We start from the raw sequence: 15,442 nt of genomic DNA on the forward strand, positions 1-15,442 counted from the left end.
TACCCCATCCCAACCTCCATTACTATGGCAACGGGCTGACTTCCTGCTGCCAATTGGACTCTAACCAGAGCGGCTATTATGGGCTGCAGGATGGGGCAGAGGGGGTAGAGAAGTGGGGCCCGGTGGCCAATGACCTTCTCTTTTAAACAGCAGAGCTTAAGATGGCCACACCATCCTCTTCCTTGGGTTATGTTGTTGGGTTTTATGTTATGTTCTCTTCTGTCTTCTTCCACAGTGCCACCACTTATTCAGCCTTTTGACATCCCCTCTACCTCTGTGGGAAAGCTGATATACATTGCTTGTGTGGTGTCATCTGGGGACATGCCCATACGCATCACCTGGCACAAAGATGGCCAGCTCATAATCCCAGGCTCTGCCTCTGGAGTTGCAATCGAGACCAAAGAATTCATGAGCTCTTTACAAATCTCTAAAGTGACATTAAAGCACAATGGAAACTATACCTGCATTGCGAGCAATGTCGCTGCCACTGTCAGCTGGGAAAGACAGTTGATAGTTACTGGTAAGCAAAAGGCAACGGATATTATGTATCTCTAAACAGACCTGTATGTAGTTTGAATGCTTATATTACACAATATTTTTAGTGCCACCACGATTTGTGGTACAACCCAACAATCAGGACTGTATCTATGGGAAGGCAGGCGTCCTTAACTGCTCTGTAGAGGGTTACCCTCCTCCAAAAGTCATGTGGAAACACGCTAAAGGTAAAGCATAAACAATAGCTTCACTAACCTGCCAAACATTTTAAAGGTATCTTAAACGTTTATTGAAATTTTACAGGTCTGGGAAACCCACAGCAGTATCACCCGGTGCCTCTAACAGGTCGAATCCAGATCATGTCCAACGGCTCTCTGCTAATCCGACACGTCCTGGAGGAAGACCGGGGTTACTACCTTTGCCAGGCCTCCAATGGAGTTGGCTCGGACATCAGTAAAAGCATGATCCTCACTGTCAAAAGTAGGTACTACTCTTACTCATACTTAAATATATGGATCAGGCAATATCTTTGACGAGAGAGGATTGTGAGCAAAGCTACCCGCTGCTTTTGGAGGGATCAGCACCTCTCCAGTAAAGTACATTTTGCCCCAGGCTAGTGAGGCCTGTCCGAACTTAACAAAAACCTTGACTCTTCTATTGATTGATGTGTTCCGGTTGCCTGTCTGCATGCTCCTGAATGTTTGCTTGGGAAAGGCCTGATGAATTAGTTATGAAAACAAAACCGCAGGAACCCCTCAAATCAATAGTCTGTACAAGTGTAAGATAGATAGAGAACTGAGCAGAAGGCGGTGGATCAGGATCAGGCAGAGGACTAGTGGGGCTTGAAGCGTGAAATGAAAATGTAGGGCCAAGGGTAGAAATAGAGATGTCTATACATCTGTAATATATCCCCGATTTCTAATATCACATCCCTGTTCCCTCGTCTCATTACTCCTTATAATGCGATTTGTCACACTGACATGTGTGTATGCACTTCTGCTCAGTTCCCGCCATGATCACAAGCCACCCCAACACCACTATGGCGAGGAAGGGCCAAACAAAGGAGCTGAACTGCACAGCACGAGGTGAGCAGCCCATCATCATCCGCTGGGAGAGAGGAGACACGGTCATCGACGCCGAGAGGAATCCTCGCTACTCCATCTCCATCAACAAGAAGGGGGACGAAGTCATTTCTACCCTAAAGGTCAGACACACAATGAAGCATCATGCAGAAGTAAATTGACCTAAATGGAATAGTATGCACACTGTGATGAGCATTAAACTGGTGGCATTTGTCTTCTAGGATAGCTCAATAGGATAGGATATTTTTTAAGATTATTTATCACATATATATCCAGCACCTCTCTAGTGAATTAAAACAAAAGGTGTATAACATTTATGGAAACTACTTGTAACTGAACTGTCTGCACATTTTTGTTTGTATGTTTTCTGTCAATGTGAGGACTAAACCAGGACTAGCATTAGGCCATGGCAAAAGCATAGTCAAACCAGGACTCAGAGAGCCAAAAGAGTCACATGTGGCCATAAAACCACAGGTGGCTGAGGCCTGGTCCAGAGTGAACAAAGTTTGACTGTTTCCATCTGAATCGTTGCTGTAACTCTCCTCTGTGTTTACAGCTGAATCCAGCAGAGCGAGGAGATTCTGTCTTCTTTTCTTGTCATGCTATAAACTCCTATGGAGAGGGCCGTGGCCTCATTCAACTTACTGTTCAAGGTAAATCCCGAGCCTGATGACCAATAAAATGTTAAAATATAATAGTTAAATAATTACTATATTTCATTTTAATTAATGTTTTATGTCTTTAATTACAGAGCCCCCAGACCCTCCTGAGCTGGAGGTCCGAGAAGTGAAAGACAGGAGCATGAATCTGCGCTGGATCCAAAGATTTGACGGAAATAGCATCATCACCAGCTATGACATCGAATACAAGAACAAGTCAGGTAGGTTAAACCTTTGCAGTGCTGTGTATGTTACGCTGTGACATGTCCAAAAATAAAACATGTTTCTGTTCGACAGATTCCTGGGATCACATGTACACAACAAGGAACATCTCACCCACCAACAACCAGGCCAACATTGTAGAGTTGCACCCAGCCTGTGTGTACAGCATTCGCATGTACTCCTACAACAAGATCGGTCGGAGCCTTCCCAGCAAAGAGCTGACCATCAGCACAGAGGAAGCACGTGAGTGCATGTTACTTTATGAACACTTTCTGAAATGTCTTTTACATTTTAATATTAGTCTTCCAATAATGTAGTAAGACTTTCATTATTAGTTGTTGCATTATTATAACATAGCATTTATTGTTTTATATATATTTTAACAGCTCCTGACGGCCCACCAATGGAAGTTTTCCTCCAGCCAATGACATCTCAGAGCATACGGGTCACATGGAAGGTACGGATTGTTGCATGTTTGCAATTAGATATTTACATTGTGCTTGCAGGAATTATCGCTTCAGTTTTGAAGTTAAGTTGATGAATTCTATTTTTTCCAGGCTCCAAAAAAGGAGTTGCAGAATGGGGTGATTCGAGGCTACCAGATTGGTTACAGAGAGAATGGTCCTGGCAGCAATGGCCAGTACAGTATTGTGGAGATGAAAGCCACTGGAGACAGTGAAGTGTACACACTGGACAATTTAAAGAAGTTTGCCCAGTACGGAGTTGTGGTTCAGGCTTTCAACCGAGCCGGCACTGGACCATCCAGTACTGAGATCAACGCAACAACCCTCGAAGATGGTAAGAGAGAAAAATATAACTGACGTGACAACAGACTAATTGAAACAAAATTAAATAAAAGTGGTTATTTTACCCATATAGACATAAGCGAACACATTCAGAGGACATGGCAGAAATGGATTTGCTGCACATCCCCCATTATTCTTTCTTCTTTAATTAGCACCCTCATTAGGCTGGTGAAGCGAGAGGAACAGGGATCCATGTTACTCTGTAACTGTCTGCCCACTCCGCCTCTGCTTCCTTTATCCGTCATCCTATTACCAGCCTTATCTTGTCCCTTATCTGGCTATCCTATCTTTTTACAAGACGCACATTGTCTTATTTGTGTTAAATCAAAGTGGACGGTAATTACTGACTGACAGTTATTATGATTACAGATAATAATAATGTTATAGAATAAATAAGATTTACATCTCCAAACAGGTTCTTCAGATTACATTGGTTTTATTCTGCAATATGTAGTTCACTCCACCCACTTCATCTACATTTAACCCTTTGCAGTCGGCTTCTTTTTCTGCTCTCTGCGCCTGATTCAATCTCTGTACAACCTTTTCCAGAAAATTGCCAATATTTTATAGTTTTCCAGTTGTTTCAATAAAGACTAAACAAGAAAAACAAGGGAAATAATATGGACAATTTGTGCTCTGTATAATTTGTTTTGGAGGATTAAATGCTGAATGTTGTAACAGGTGTATCTCATTATGCCACAATAAGGAGAATGAATAGATCATGTTGAACTTTGTTGATTGGGCCCAATCAGAGCAGCGAAATGATACTTTCTGGCTGTATCGTCAGTTTGATGCGTTCAGCTTTATGTGTTTAACTCGGTCCTCTGGTTCTCTTCCCCCAGTGCCCAGCGAACCTCCACAAAACGTGCGAGCCATCTCCGTGACGTCGGACGAGGCGGTGATCACATGGGCAGAGCCTCCACGGCTGACGCTGCACGGTGTGCTGAAAGGCTACCGCGTTGTGTTCTGGTCCCTCTTCCCTGACGGAGGTGGGTGCTGTGGGGGCCAAGCCCAGTGGCCAATGCAGAGTAATTATCACCTCTCATTCTAAACTTCACTAACCCGCCCATTCAAACACATGCTTGTCCTTTGGTGAATCGTGACTGTTTGTCTCCATTGACTACATCAGTGTCTGTCCCTTTTTTAAGTAGATTAGTCATCAGTAGAAAACTATTCAGTAAATAAGCAAATAGTACTTTGCATGTTGTTTATACAGGATTGCACTTCTATGTCTTAAATATAGTTCATATATATTGAAGTAAATATTATTCTGTAGAAGACAGCATTTATAATACATTGTCGATGAGAAATCCATTATCCATGTAGCCTGACTCGTTTTTACCAATTGCACACAATATAAATGCAGCAAAATAGTTAAAAGTGACTTGCTTTTCTGTGTTCTTATGAATAATTATTCTTACAGAAAAGTGCAGCATACTGAGTAATGTACTTTGTTATCAGAGTGGGGAGAGATGCAGAATATCACTACGACCCGAGAGCAGGTGGAGCTCAGAGGCTTAGAGAAGTTCACCAACTACAGTGTCCAGGTCCTGGCCTACACACAGGCCGGAGACGGGGTCCGCAGCAACGTCCTCTACATTCAAACTCGGGAAGACCGTAAGTTTTTGTATATAGATACATTTATATTAATATGCACTTACATTTTGAGTTTACTTTGGGGCAAGAACAACCTGCTTTCATCTTGAATGGGAGGAGGAAAGAGGAGGGAGATGTGAGGGGGATACATAAAAAAAACAGAGCTCGGCTGTATCTCAAACCCATGACAAAAGCTCATTTATACTTGGAAGCTCCATTAGCACTACTAATGAGAATTAAGAGGCTTTGGGTACACAGCTCAGGGCTGAGGGAGGCCTGCATCCCAAAGTCAGCCAGCCATCAGTCAGACTGCATCCCTTCTACCAGACCCTTGCCATAGGCATGGGGATTAACTCCTCTTGGATTAGAGAGAATTAATTTTGTGCTTACACCGTTGGAGGCGGGATTACAGCAAGATCCATGTCTCTTTGTGAAGTGGAAGGAGGAGGGGCCTCAGGGTTAAAGATAGAGGATGGATAACCCAACAACAATGAGTAATAATAAATGTGAACCATTTAATATAGTTTTTGTTATACATAATGATTATAATATGATTATTACTCTTGTATTTACTCTTTCTTAGATTATCTGCATTCAGTTGCTCTGAGCTGATGATAACTGTGTGGCCATCTGACCCTAAAGTACTGTAGTAACAGTGCTAAATATGCAGAACTTTGTCTTGGGTGTGGGCAGCTTTTGGGCACCAGATGGGACTTAGTTCCCCTTCCCTTTGCCACTCCTACTCTGACATGGACATCCCATTATGATAATGATGCTTCCTCTGTACCCCTCCCCTTTGGCCTCATCATCACTTCCCAAAGGAAATGCTCCGTCTCTCCATTCAGCCGCCCACACCTCCACGGTTTGAGCTTTATTCTTGACTTTGACTCCTGTTATCCCTGCTTGTGTAGTAGGCTGCACCGGGGATGAACAGGCTGACTTACGGGCTAAAGGGCCCCACGATAAAGATTTAAAGAATCTTGTCTTGTTCTGCCTCCCTTCAGTAGACCACAGATGAGGCCCATTGTCAAGAGAGAGTCATATTTATGGGCGTTTTTGAATAGACCTGACAGAGTTCACCCCACACTGTAAAGCTGCTGCAACAAAAGGATCATTGTCCGCTGCTTTTGTAAATCCTGCCTCTTGATGTGTTTATTGTAAACTGTCACATCAATTTCAACATACCTTGTCCTTTAAGCTTGATTACCCCTGTTGAGAGCATTAAGTGGTGTCCAGTGTCAGACTCAAGTGGCTAGCAGCGGATCAGACTATCTAATCTGTTTGTGAGGTCTAAGACTTAATAGTGTTGGGTGTCACAGTATCAGAACTGCTGACCAGTGTCTAAATGAACATATGCCACTGTCGTCCACTGAAAGGGAGTTCCTCCAAGTCCTAGAGCGGCTTAGAGGAGGATAAACTGGCAATCTGCAAACAAGTCTGCTCATTTTAATAGGCACCAACACCCAGAGTGTGTATAATGCTTAAAGCCACTGACTACAACGTCTCCTTCCTGCTTTGTTTCCAGTCCCTGGTCCACCAGCTGGCATCAAGGCGGTACCTGCCTCACCCAACAGTGTGGTTGTTTCCTGGCTACCTCCTCTCAAACCCAATGGTGTTATCCGCAAATACACCATCTACTGCTCTAGCCCTGGCTCGGGACAGCCGGTGAGTCTCTCTATGTTGGAGCATTCAGCGGTGAAGTGGAATTTGGTGAAATAATTAATTTGTAACCCGCATTATTCATTAAACCTGTGTTATCTTTGCGCGTGTCTCTTTCACCGTGTTTGCACCACCACTTTATTTCCTGCCCTCCCAGATGAACAGATGAGGTTGTCTTGGCAACGTGATGAGACGTAGATATGCAAATGAAGCAGAGAACAAGCTCACACACGCACACTGCCGCATCCAAAGCACACAGACACTTTCCAAGGCATCACATTGAACATTTTCTATTTTTACATAGACTGTATGCACCATGTTTCAGGTTGAGGTTAGACCGTGTGTGCGCACAAACAACAGCACCTCCTGAAATTTGATACGAGCCTCGATTGCACTTATTTTTCACAAATACTCCCTCCCTGTGTGTGTGCATGAGTGCCATGTAAATGAGCCCGTGCGCGGAGGGAGGAGGGAGGGGGAACAGACACACCATTAGAAGTAGGGAGAGGCCGGGGGAAAGAGGGATGAGGGGGAAGAGGCATAGCAGGGACAGAGCAGGGGATCCGTCACAACAAGACGAGTGCTTTTGTTCATCTTTTTATTATCCTCACATATCATTCTCCACAACATCTCATCACACCACATCCACTATACAGGAATGTCTTGGCGCCTCTCTCCTCATCCCTCCATCCGCTCCTCTCCACTGAGCTAGACAGAGAGGGATAGAGGGAAATGGGATGAATGTGATATGAACACATTAAAGAAACAGAGGCACTGACTTGAGAAAAAGCGGTTCTTTTCTGAGCCTCAGGTAGTGGAAAAATCTACATATCATTTATGCCAGTGCTGTAGCCCCAAATGTGCTTTAGTTTGTAATACATCTGCCGACAAGCTCTCACAAATTTAGTTTAGGAGCTTTTTATTATTCTCATATTTCTGTTATGATAGTTTGATTTATGAGGTGAAAGTGTTGCATTATCTTCACCCCGATGTAAAGTGAATCATTTTGTTTTTGGAATAATACGACCAATGGTTGTCTTTATTATTTAGCTTTAATTAAAGCCACACTGTGAAACCTTCCAGGTTGTAAACTGTCATCAAACTCTGATAAAGGCAATTCTATTTCAATGAGGAATTTATATTTGCTCATCATGCAGCATCTCCATGGAGACAAGCTGGGGACGCCCTGCTCCCAGCAAAGTGGGGTCTGTCAATGATTCAGGTCTGAGGAGAGGCCACTCAGAGTAAAGACATGTTTTTAGAGGTGGTTTTCACCAATAAAAACATTTTTTTTCTATTTACTGTGTAAAATGTTACATAGCGTGGCTTAAACAAGGAAACTCAATGAGAGACACATTGTTTTTTTCCACAACTGGCCTTTTCCACTTAGAGAAGTTCACTGTAAGTCTGATTAAAGCAAATTACATATCATAAATATATTTTTAACCAGCATTGATATGATGGATATTCTTCCACACGTTAATTGCCCACATGAAATGATCTAAACAGCTTGTTCGAGTGCTGACATTAAACATAGAAAGTGCATTTACAGGTCCTTTGTGTCAGTCCCTACTAAAGTGCAGGATTTGCATTTTGCTTTGAGGAAAAGGCAAGTCTTTCAAATCCTCCTTGCAAAACTGCGTCTTCGACATTTTATTCAAATGTTTTTGGCCAAATTGAGATTTTCATATCATTCTACTCGCCAAACACTGCTGCATATGTAGGTCTCATATATCAGGTCCTCAGGCAATTAGAACATTTGTTACAACCATATCATCATCATCTAAGTCTTCTCCGTGAAGTGTCTTTCTGTTTTCTCTAAAACCTGAAAATATGACTGAGGACGGGTTTTTCACCCAACCTTTTTTCCCTGAAGCCCTTCTGCGCATGCTGGAGTATGACCTGACCCTCTGACCAGACAAAGCTCTGGGACCCCCTGCAATCCCATGTGCCCCCCAGGTTGGGAACCACTAACTTAGAACATTGTGCTTGGAGGCTGGCGACATATTTGTTTCAAGTGTGTTACTTATTTATGATTTTGGTTTGTGTAAATAGTTTTAGTTGTGGCTGATTTGATTTCCTACAGCAGCTACAGGTATCTCAATCTGGTGATGCAATGTTCACCCCTTGTTAACATCATGTTGCTCGCCCTCTGTCCCAGGCGCCCAGTGAGTATGAGGCCAACCCTGAGATGCTCTTCTACCGTATCACGCACCTCAGCCGCGGTAAACAATACCACATCTGGTCCGCCGCCGTGACAACCGCCGGCCGCGGTAACATCAGCTCAAAGGTCACCGTGGAGCCTGCTGGGAAAGGTGGGTCCTTGGGGCGAGTGTGTAAAGCACGAGAAGGTTAAAGGGATTCCTATAAAGGTTATGATTGTTACAAATATGGCAGTAAAAATGACAACAACATGATGCTTGCCTCTTTCACTTTCCTCCGCAGCCTCATATTGACTGACAGTCCCGGTATTGATTGAGTAGCAAGAAGCGCTGTTGTTAATTATGTGGTGATGAACAGGGCCTATCTAGTAAACTGACCCTCAGGGAGTACAATAGCCGGCAAGAATCAATAAAGAGGAGAATCTATGGAGAAAAGATAGACTCAATCCATGAGGCCAGGGGACGCGCAGGGTTAAAGCGTATTCAATAGCTTTTTACTCACACAACAATGTGGACGTGCCCAGTGTCAGAATAAAAAGGCCACTTTGATAACAGCAAAGCAATTACAAAAATAAACTGTTTGGTTTTGTTTTAGTCAGTGATGTTTCATTTTAAAGAACATTTCCCTTTCTGGTCTACAGTTCCAGCCAAAATCCTGTCCTTTGGTGGCACAGTGACCACGCCCTGGATGAAGGAGGTTCGTCTACCCTGTAGCTCGGTAGGAGAACCAACCCCTACAATAAAATGGACCAAAGATAGGTGAGGTTTCAAGATTAAGGCACGAAAACTCAAAGATATAACTATGTCTTGTAAATACCAACATATGTGTCTGTCCATGCAGTGACAACTCTGCCATCCCGGTGACTGCCGACAGCCAGAAACAGATCTTATCAAATGGGACACTGGTACTTCGCTCAGTCAAAGCAGAGGACTCTGGATACTACACCTGCACAGCGACTAACACACTTGGCTTTGACACCATTATTGTCAATCTAGTCGTTCAAGGTATGACATAGAGAAGATTTAAGCCCATAAGAAGGAACCTGTTTGGATTTGCCTTATATGGTAATTGGTCTATTGGTGTTTTAGTACCTCCTGACCAGCCTCGCCTGACTGTGTCCACGACTTCGACCTCCTCCATCACTCTGACATGGATACCCGGGGACAACGGCGGGAGTTCAATCAGAGGTGTGCCACTGCATTTTGTACAGTACTCTTCAACTTTACGGAGGGGTTTGCTTTTGTGATTAAGTTTTAGTGCTGTCCTGTTAATCCACAAAAATACTGCAATTATTTAAAAAAAGACTCCTGTAAAGGAAGTGATTAGTTGTCTCTAGGTAGAGTTCTTTCAGTTCCTAATCAAGTCTAGCTCCATGGCACCACCTGGTGGTCAGTCAAGCTGCGGCACTACATTCATGATTCTTATGGAAATGTTTTTGACAAAAGCTTCTATGCCTATGCAGGTTTTGTGCTGCAGTATTCAGTGGACAATACAGAGGAGTGGAGAGATGTGTTCATCAGCTCTACCGAGAGGTCTTTCAGGCTGGACAATCTCCGCTGTGGAACCTGGTACAAAGTCAAGCTGGCGGCCAAGAACAGTGTGGGGTCCGGGCGCATCAGTGAAATAATTGAAGCCAAGACACATGGGAGAGGTAAGACTTAATAGCAGAAAATGTCATCTAATCTATTAAAATTTCTTGGAAAGGTTTTATTAAAATAACTCTGGGTAAAAGGGACAAACTGTTACTACATGTTACCTGTGTCACTATGCATACTATAGTTAGTATTCTTCTATACAAGCAATACAAAAAGGTGAAACTGTATAAATGAGTATATAAGTGAATAATGCAGAAACCATTGCTGTCTCTGTAGTAGGCTGTTTTGGGATAGTTAATGAAATAAATAAGGTTTAATAAGTGCAGAGGTGTCCATATAAGGCTATTTGTGTTGACTTTGTGCATCATTTCCCTTATTTCTCAGAGCCCGTTTTCAACAAGGACCAGCCTCTGCTCACCCACATCAACTCCACTCACGCAGGGCTCAACCTGCAGGGGTGGACCAGCGGTGGTTGTCCCATCACTGACCTCATGTTAGACTTCAGGCCTAAAGGCACATGGGCCTGGCAGAGTCTTAAAGCCAATTTAACAACTCAGCTGTTCCTCAGCGAACTGCGAGAGGCCACGTGGTATGAGCTGAAGATGAAGGCCTGCAATAGTGCAGGCTGTGGCAATCAGACCTCGCAGTTTGCCACGACTGACTATGACGGCAGTGAGTCGCACAAACACAACTCTACAGATGTATGAAAGGGACAGTGATATAAATGCCACTCGTTTGTTTTATCAGGCACCATCCCTCCGATTAAATCAGCTCGTGGAGAAGGAGATGACGTGAAGAAACTCTTCTCCATTGGCTCTCCTGTCATCCTGGTCACTGTGGGTGTGGCTCTGCTTTTTATTATCCGAAAGAAGCGAAAGGAAAAGAGATTAAAACGGCTTAGAGGTAGGACAAGTTTTATCTATATCTACAGGTATATATTGCATCAAGGTTTAATCAACTTAAAATCTTTTTTAGATGCTAAAAGTCTGGCAGAGATGCTTATCAGGTAAAAAAAAAGATTTTAATTGACTTCATGGTTATAAAGTCAAAACCATTTGCCACAATTGAATTAGACATTAATCCCCCATGCGAATGAATCTCTTTTATTGCAGTAAGAACAATCGCACCATCGACACTCCAGTGAAGGGCCCTCCTACAGGGCCGAGGCTCCACATAGACATCCCTCGTGTTCAGCTTCTCATCGAAGACAAAGAAGGCATCAAACAGATTGGTAGGTATAAGTGATATTATTGCCATGGTGGCTCAAATGCGGCTTTGCACTGTACAGCTTAATACGGCCTGATTGTCTACCCCGTCCTATGTCATCAACCGAGGACTGTGTGATAGTTGACCTTTTTGTTCAGGAGAAGACAAAGCGGCCGTGCCAGTAACAGACACAGAGTTCAGCCAGTCAGTGAACCCACAGAACTTCTGCACGGGTGTCTCTCTCCACCACCAGGCCCTGATTCAAAACTCAGGACCACTCATCGACATGTCTGATATCCGCCCGGGAACAAGTGAGTTAGACAGTGTCACAGCAGGCGTTTATACTAGAGACTAAGTTGTCCTAACACTATTGCATGTGCTTTTTCAGACCCAGTGTCACGAAAAAGCATCAAGTCCGCCCACAGCTCCAGAAACAGATATTCAAGTCAGTGGACCCTGAGTCGACCGAGCCAGACCCAGTCTACTGCGTCGGCGCGGACTCTGACCTCGGACTGGAGGACTATGGGTTCACGGGGCATCACTGCCACGGAGAGTGACAGTTACAGTGCAAGCCTTTCACAAGACACTGGTAAAGTAGAAGAACATGTTGAGATTCACAAACACAACCGTTTCCCAGTACTGAACGTGGACTGTTGTTTTTCAGATAAAGGTCGTAACAGCATGGTTTCAACAGAGAGCGCCTCATCCACCTACGAGGAGCTGGCCAGAGCTTATGAACACGCAAAGTTGGAAGAACACCTACAACATGCCAAGTTCACAATCACAGAGTGCTTCATCTCTGATAGCTCTTCTGATCAAATGACCACTGGGACTAATGACCCCGCAGACAGCATGACTTCTCTGAGCACACCGTCAGAGCCGGGCATCTGCCGCTTCACTGCCTCACCACCCAAACCACAGGACTACGACCGCGGCAAGAATGTGGCTGTGCCCATCCCACATCGTGCAAAGAGTGAGTATAAAATATTCTGGCCGTGCAAATGTTTACCATGTTATGGTAAATGTGATGTTACATGTGTATATCATTTTTAAGACTGTGTAACAAAGCACTATTTCATGATCAAAACAAGTGTGCAAACTTTAAAACTACTTATCAAAGCTACTTTTTAACAGTTCCGACCCAAAACAAACAGCCGCAGCAAACCTCCTGGCCATCTGATTTATTATAAAACAAAGATTTTCACAAGCTTACATCATCTTCCTTTTCTTCCCTTACCTCAGGTGAATTCTGCAATCTTCCCCTCTACATGAAAACAGACCCCTTCTTCCGTAAACAAGGGGAGCTGCACGACCCATGTCCTGCCGTGCCTCCGCGGGAGGCTTCAATTCGCAGTCTCACACAAAGAGGGTATCATACCCAGGGACGCCACAAGACTCTAGACTCCAAACAGCTGGGCCACTCGGGACCGAGCAGCCTGGGCTCCAGCTCAGGCACCTCCACTCTGCCCCAAAGGACCCTGACTATGCCCAGCTCCAACACAGCAGCCACAGCCTCCACCTCCAGCACCAGCAGTATCCCCAACAACAGCTCTAAGGGAGGCTCCAGAGACTCTCTGCTGGAGAGCAGCTCGTCTGCACTGGGCAGGCTGCAGAAACAGAGCGCTGGCGCCTACTCGAAATCTTACACACTAGTGTAGCCCGCTCATTTGCACTGACTGAGCTGCCCAAACCTGGGCGGTCTGGGGCATCTCTTTAAACCCTTGTTGTGGAGTGCCTGGTGTTCTGCTCAGCTGCTCCGTTAAGGGTGACCCCGGCAGAGACCCAGCGAACCTGACTTTTTCATATACACCTGGGACTCTTGAAAAACTACTAACTAACTAACAGATCCAGCAGGCTGGTGCTCACTCTGCTCATTTTATACTGGAGTTGCACTGCGCAAAACCAGGAAGCAATTCTGTGGTCATTTTGAAAAGTTGATTATGATTGAGAAGCTCTGTTATTACAAGATGAAGACTATAATAGCCAGTGTGAAGCTGTGTGGCCATCCTGTCTCTCATACATGCACTGTCCTCCATACTTTAGTATTATTAACCATTCACTTCTAGTTATGTTTCCTCTTCTTACTGTGCCCCCCTCTCATGTCTCTTAATGTCCCACATTAAGATTGGCAGATTTACTCAAAATATGTTTCCAAAAATCAGGTTAGCTTTCAGGAAAGACAAAAGTTTAATCATGTGAGTATGTCATCTCTCAGCAAAAGACCCATGTGTAATGAATCACAGGACAACCAAAATAAGCAGCTTTGATTTCTCACATAAAATAGAGATTATTTGGTATTATAAAGAATATATATTTCTATGTATAGTATTGAAATTTAAGTGAAATAATGAAAAGTATTAATTGTATGCACTTCAACACTTGTAAAGCGCATACAGAAATTTAACATTATGGTCTAAATTTATCAAAAGACAATCGCTCAATCATGTGCAGAGGAATTTAAATGTTGGATTAAATAAAGTGAATATATAGTATGTTCTGTATGGTACTGTTGGCTGACTGCGTTAGAGAAGAGATTTGAGTTTTCTTCATAATCTTAATAGTTATGAAATACAAAGGTGAGTCTGGTAAATCCTAATAACACACATATATGTAGCACTATCTTTGCTGTGTTTTTGGAGCATACCAGGAGACAGAAGGTGTTTGTGATACCATTTATGAAAATACTATATACCCTCTGAAGAGGTGGCACTCAAGTGGTACATTTCAGTGTTTATATAATCTAATCAGTATTACAATCAGTCTCCCCTAGTATTGTTGTTTTTGTTGGACAACAGCTGCTAAAATCTTGCACCATATACTAAAACAGTGTTATTGCCTATATTGTATATCAAGGCCTACATTGACAAAAAACTCGACATAAATCTCTTTCATTATGTGAATGAAGCTTATATAATATACTTAATGTCAGGGAGATCATTTTAAGATAATATAATGTTCACTCAATTGAAATATCTTATATAAGGTTTTCCTGTTTCTGAGGTACTGTAAATGTTCCATTGTTTTCTTCCTTGATGTACGTTCGCACAAAAACACCTCCTCCATGGTGTTTTGTGTCTTACATTGAACTTACTCATTTGCCTGTTTCTTTGTCCATTTGTTTGAGTTAAAGGAGGTTAGGGATATATTTATATATACAGTATATATATATTTTGAAATAATGAATTCCAAGTTTTTGTTTCAAGTGGCCAAACAGCACTGGTATGTGGCCTAATCCAGTCCAGCCAAGTCAAATCAGGGACCCGTAGCTCTTTTGATCACTAGTGTATATAACAGTGGACATGAGCAGGTCAGATCACGTGGTGCGTTCGGGTGCCTGTCCGAGCGCCGATTATTTAATTCAAATGTCACTTCCCAAACATGGCTCCTTGATCTGTCCCTTTGTGAGTGTTGTTCATAGGTCAAGTCTTGTACATAAACATGGTTTTGTATGAAGAGCTATTTTCGACAGAACAAATCAGGGGACACATCAGGGTTGGATGCCCCACTTTCAAAATTGAAAATCAAAAATGAATAATTTTATTTCTGAAATGGACAAAATATTACTTTCCCTTTATGTTTTTGATACTGATTTGTTGACTTTTGATTGTTTGAAAGGTCTTTTGATGTTGTCATTTGTCCCGTTTACTTTTTTATTATTTTGTATTTTGTTCATCCTCAAAAGTCATTGCATGCTTTGCTAAAGGGGAAATTGAAGGGAAAATGTATGAAAATTAAAAGCAAAATCAAAAAAAGAAAAAAAGTTGCGGGTATCCCAAACATTTGTTTGAGTTGCTTGTTACAGCAAATGCTTGTGTTCAAAGTTACATTTTCTATGAAAAGAAACAAAAACTAAAAAGATCATTCTAACACCTTGTGCAATAAAGCTATCTTTCATATGTCATGGCTTCTGTCATTCTCTGACCCTTTTTCAGGATAAATGTTTCACATATCATTGCCAT

The 15,442-nt window shown here is 42.9% G+C and overlaps 1 protein-coding gene across 2 annotated transcripts in view; it reads left to right on the plus strand.

Moving 5' to 3' along the window:
* Positions 1–14,529, plus strand: part of LOC306970069 (cell adhesion molecule DSCAML1-like) — a 41,249-nt gene extending 26,720 nt beyond the window's left edge. Inside the window, exons 9-33 of one of the 2 annotated variants that reach the window (XM_079565901.1) lie at positions 236–520; positions 603–722; positions 799–975; positions 1,500–1,699; positions 2,134–2,230; positions 2,329–2,457; positions 2,534–2,701; positions 2,845–2,915; positions 3,016–3,256; positions 4,107–4,292; positions 4,726–4,881; positions 6,386–6,525; positions 8,681–8,834; positions 9,323–9,440; positions 9,523–9,686; positions 9,771–9,869; positions 10,145–10,333; positions 10,662–10,949; positions 11,025–11,180; positions 11,253–11,283; positions 11,390–11,508; positions 11,642–11,794; positions 11,872–12,072; positions 12,148–12,456; positions 12,726–14,529. In XM_079565901.1, coding sequence (XP_079422027.1) covers positions 236–520; positions 603–722; positions 799–975; positions 1,500–1,699; positions 2,134–2,230; positions 2,329–2,457; positions 2,534–2,701; positions 2,845–2,915; positions 3,016–3,256; positions 4,107–4,292; positions 4,726–4,881; positions 6,386–6,525; positions 8,681–8,834; positions 9,323–9,440; positions 9,523–9,686; positions 9,771–9,869; positions 10,145–10,333; positions 10,662–10,949; positions 11,025–11,180; positions 11,253–11,283; positions 11,390–11,508; positions 11,642–11,794; positions 11,872–12,072; positions 12,148–12,456; positions 12,726–13,141 — 4,367 coding nt within the window. In that variant the 3' untranslated portion in view covers positions 13,142–14,529. The remainder of the gene's footprint in view (positions 1–235; positions 521–602; positions 723–798; positions 976–1,499; positions 1,700–2,133; positions 2,231–2,328; positions 2,458–2,533; positions 2,702–2,844; positions 2,916–3,015; positions 3,257–4,106; positions 4,293–4,725; positions 4,882–6,385; positions 6,526–8,680; positions 8,835–9,322; positions 9,441–9,522; positions 9,687–9,770; positions 9,870–10,144; positions 10,334–10,661; positions 10,950–11,024; positions 11,181–11,252; positions 11,284–11,389; positions 11,509–11,641; positions 11,795–11,871; positions 12,073–12,147; positions 12,457–12,725) is intronic. The other variant, XM_079565900.1, reaches the window with a different exon arrangement.
* The last annotated feature ends 913 nt before the right edge of the window (positions 14,530–15,442 follow it).

The sequence above is a fragment of the Gobius niger genome, assembly GCF_951799975.1.
Source record: "Gobius niger genome assembly, chromosome: 11".
NCBI lineage: Eukaryota > Metazoa > Chordata > Actinopteri > Gobiiformes > Gobiidae > Gobius > Gobius niger.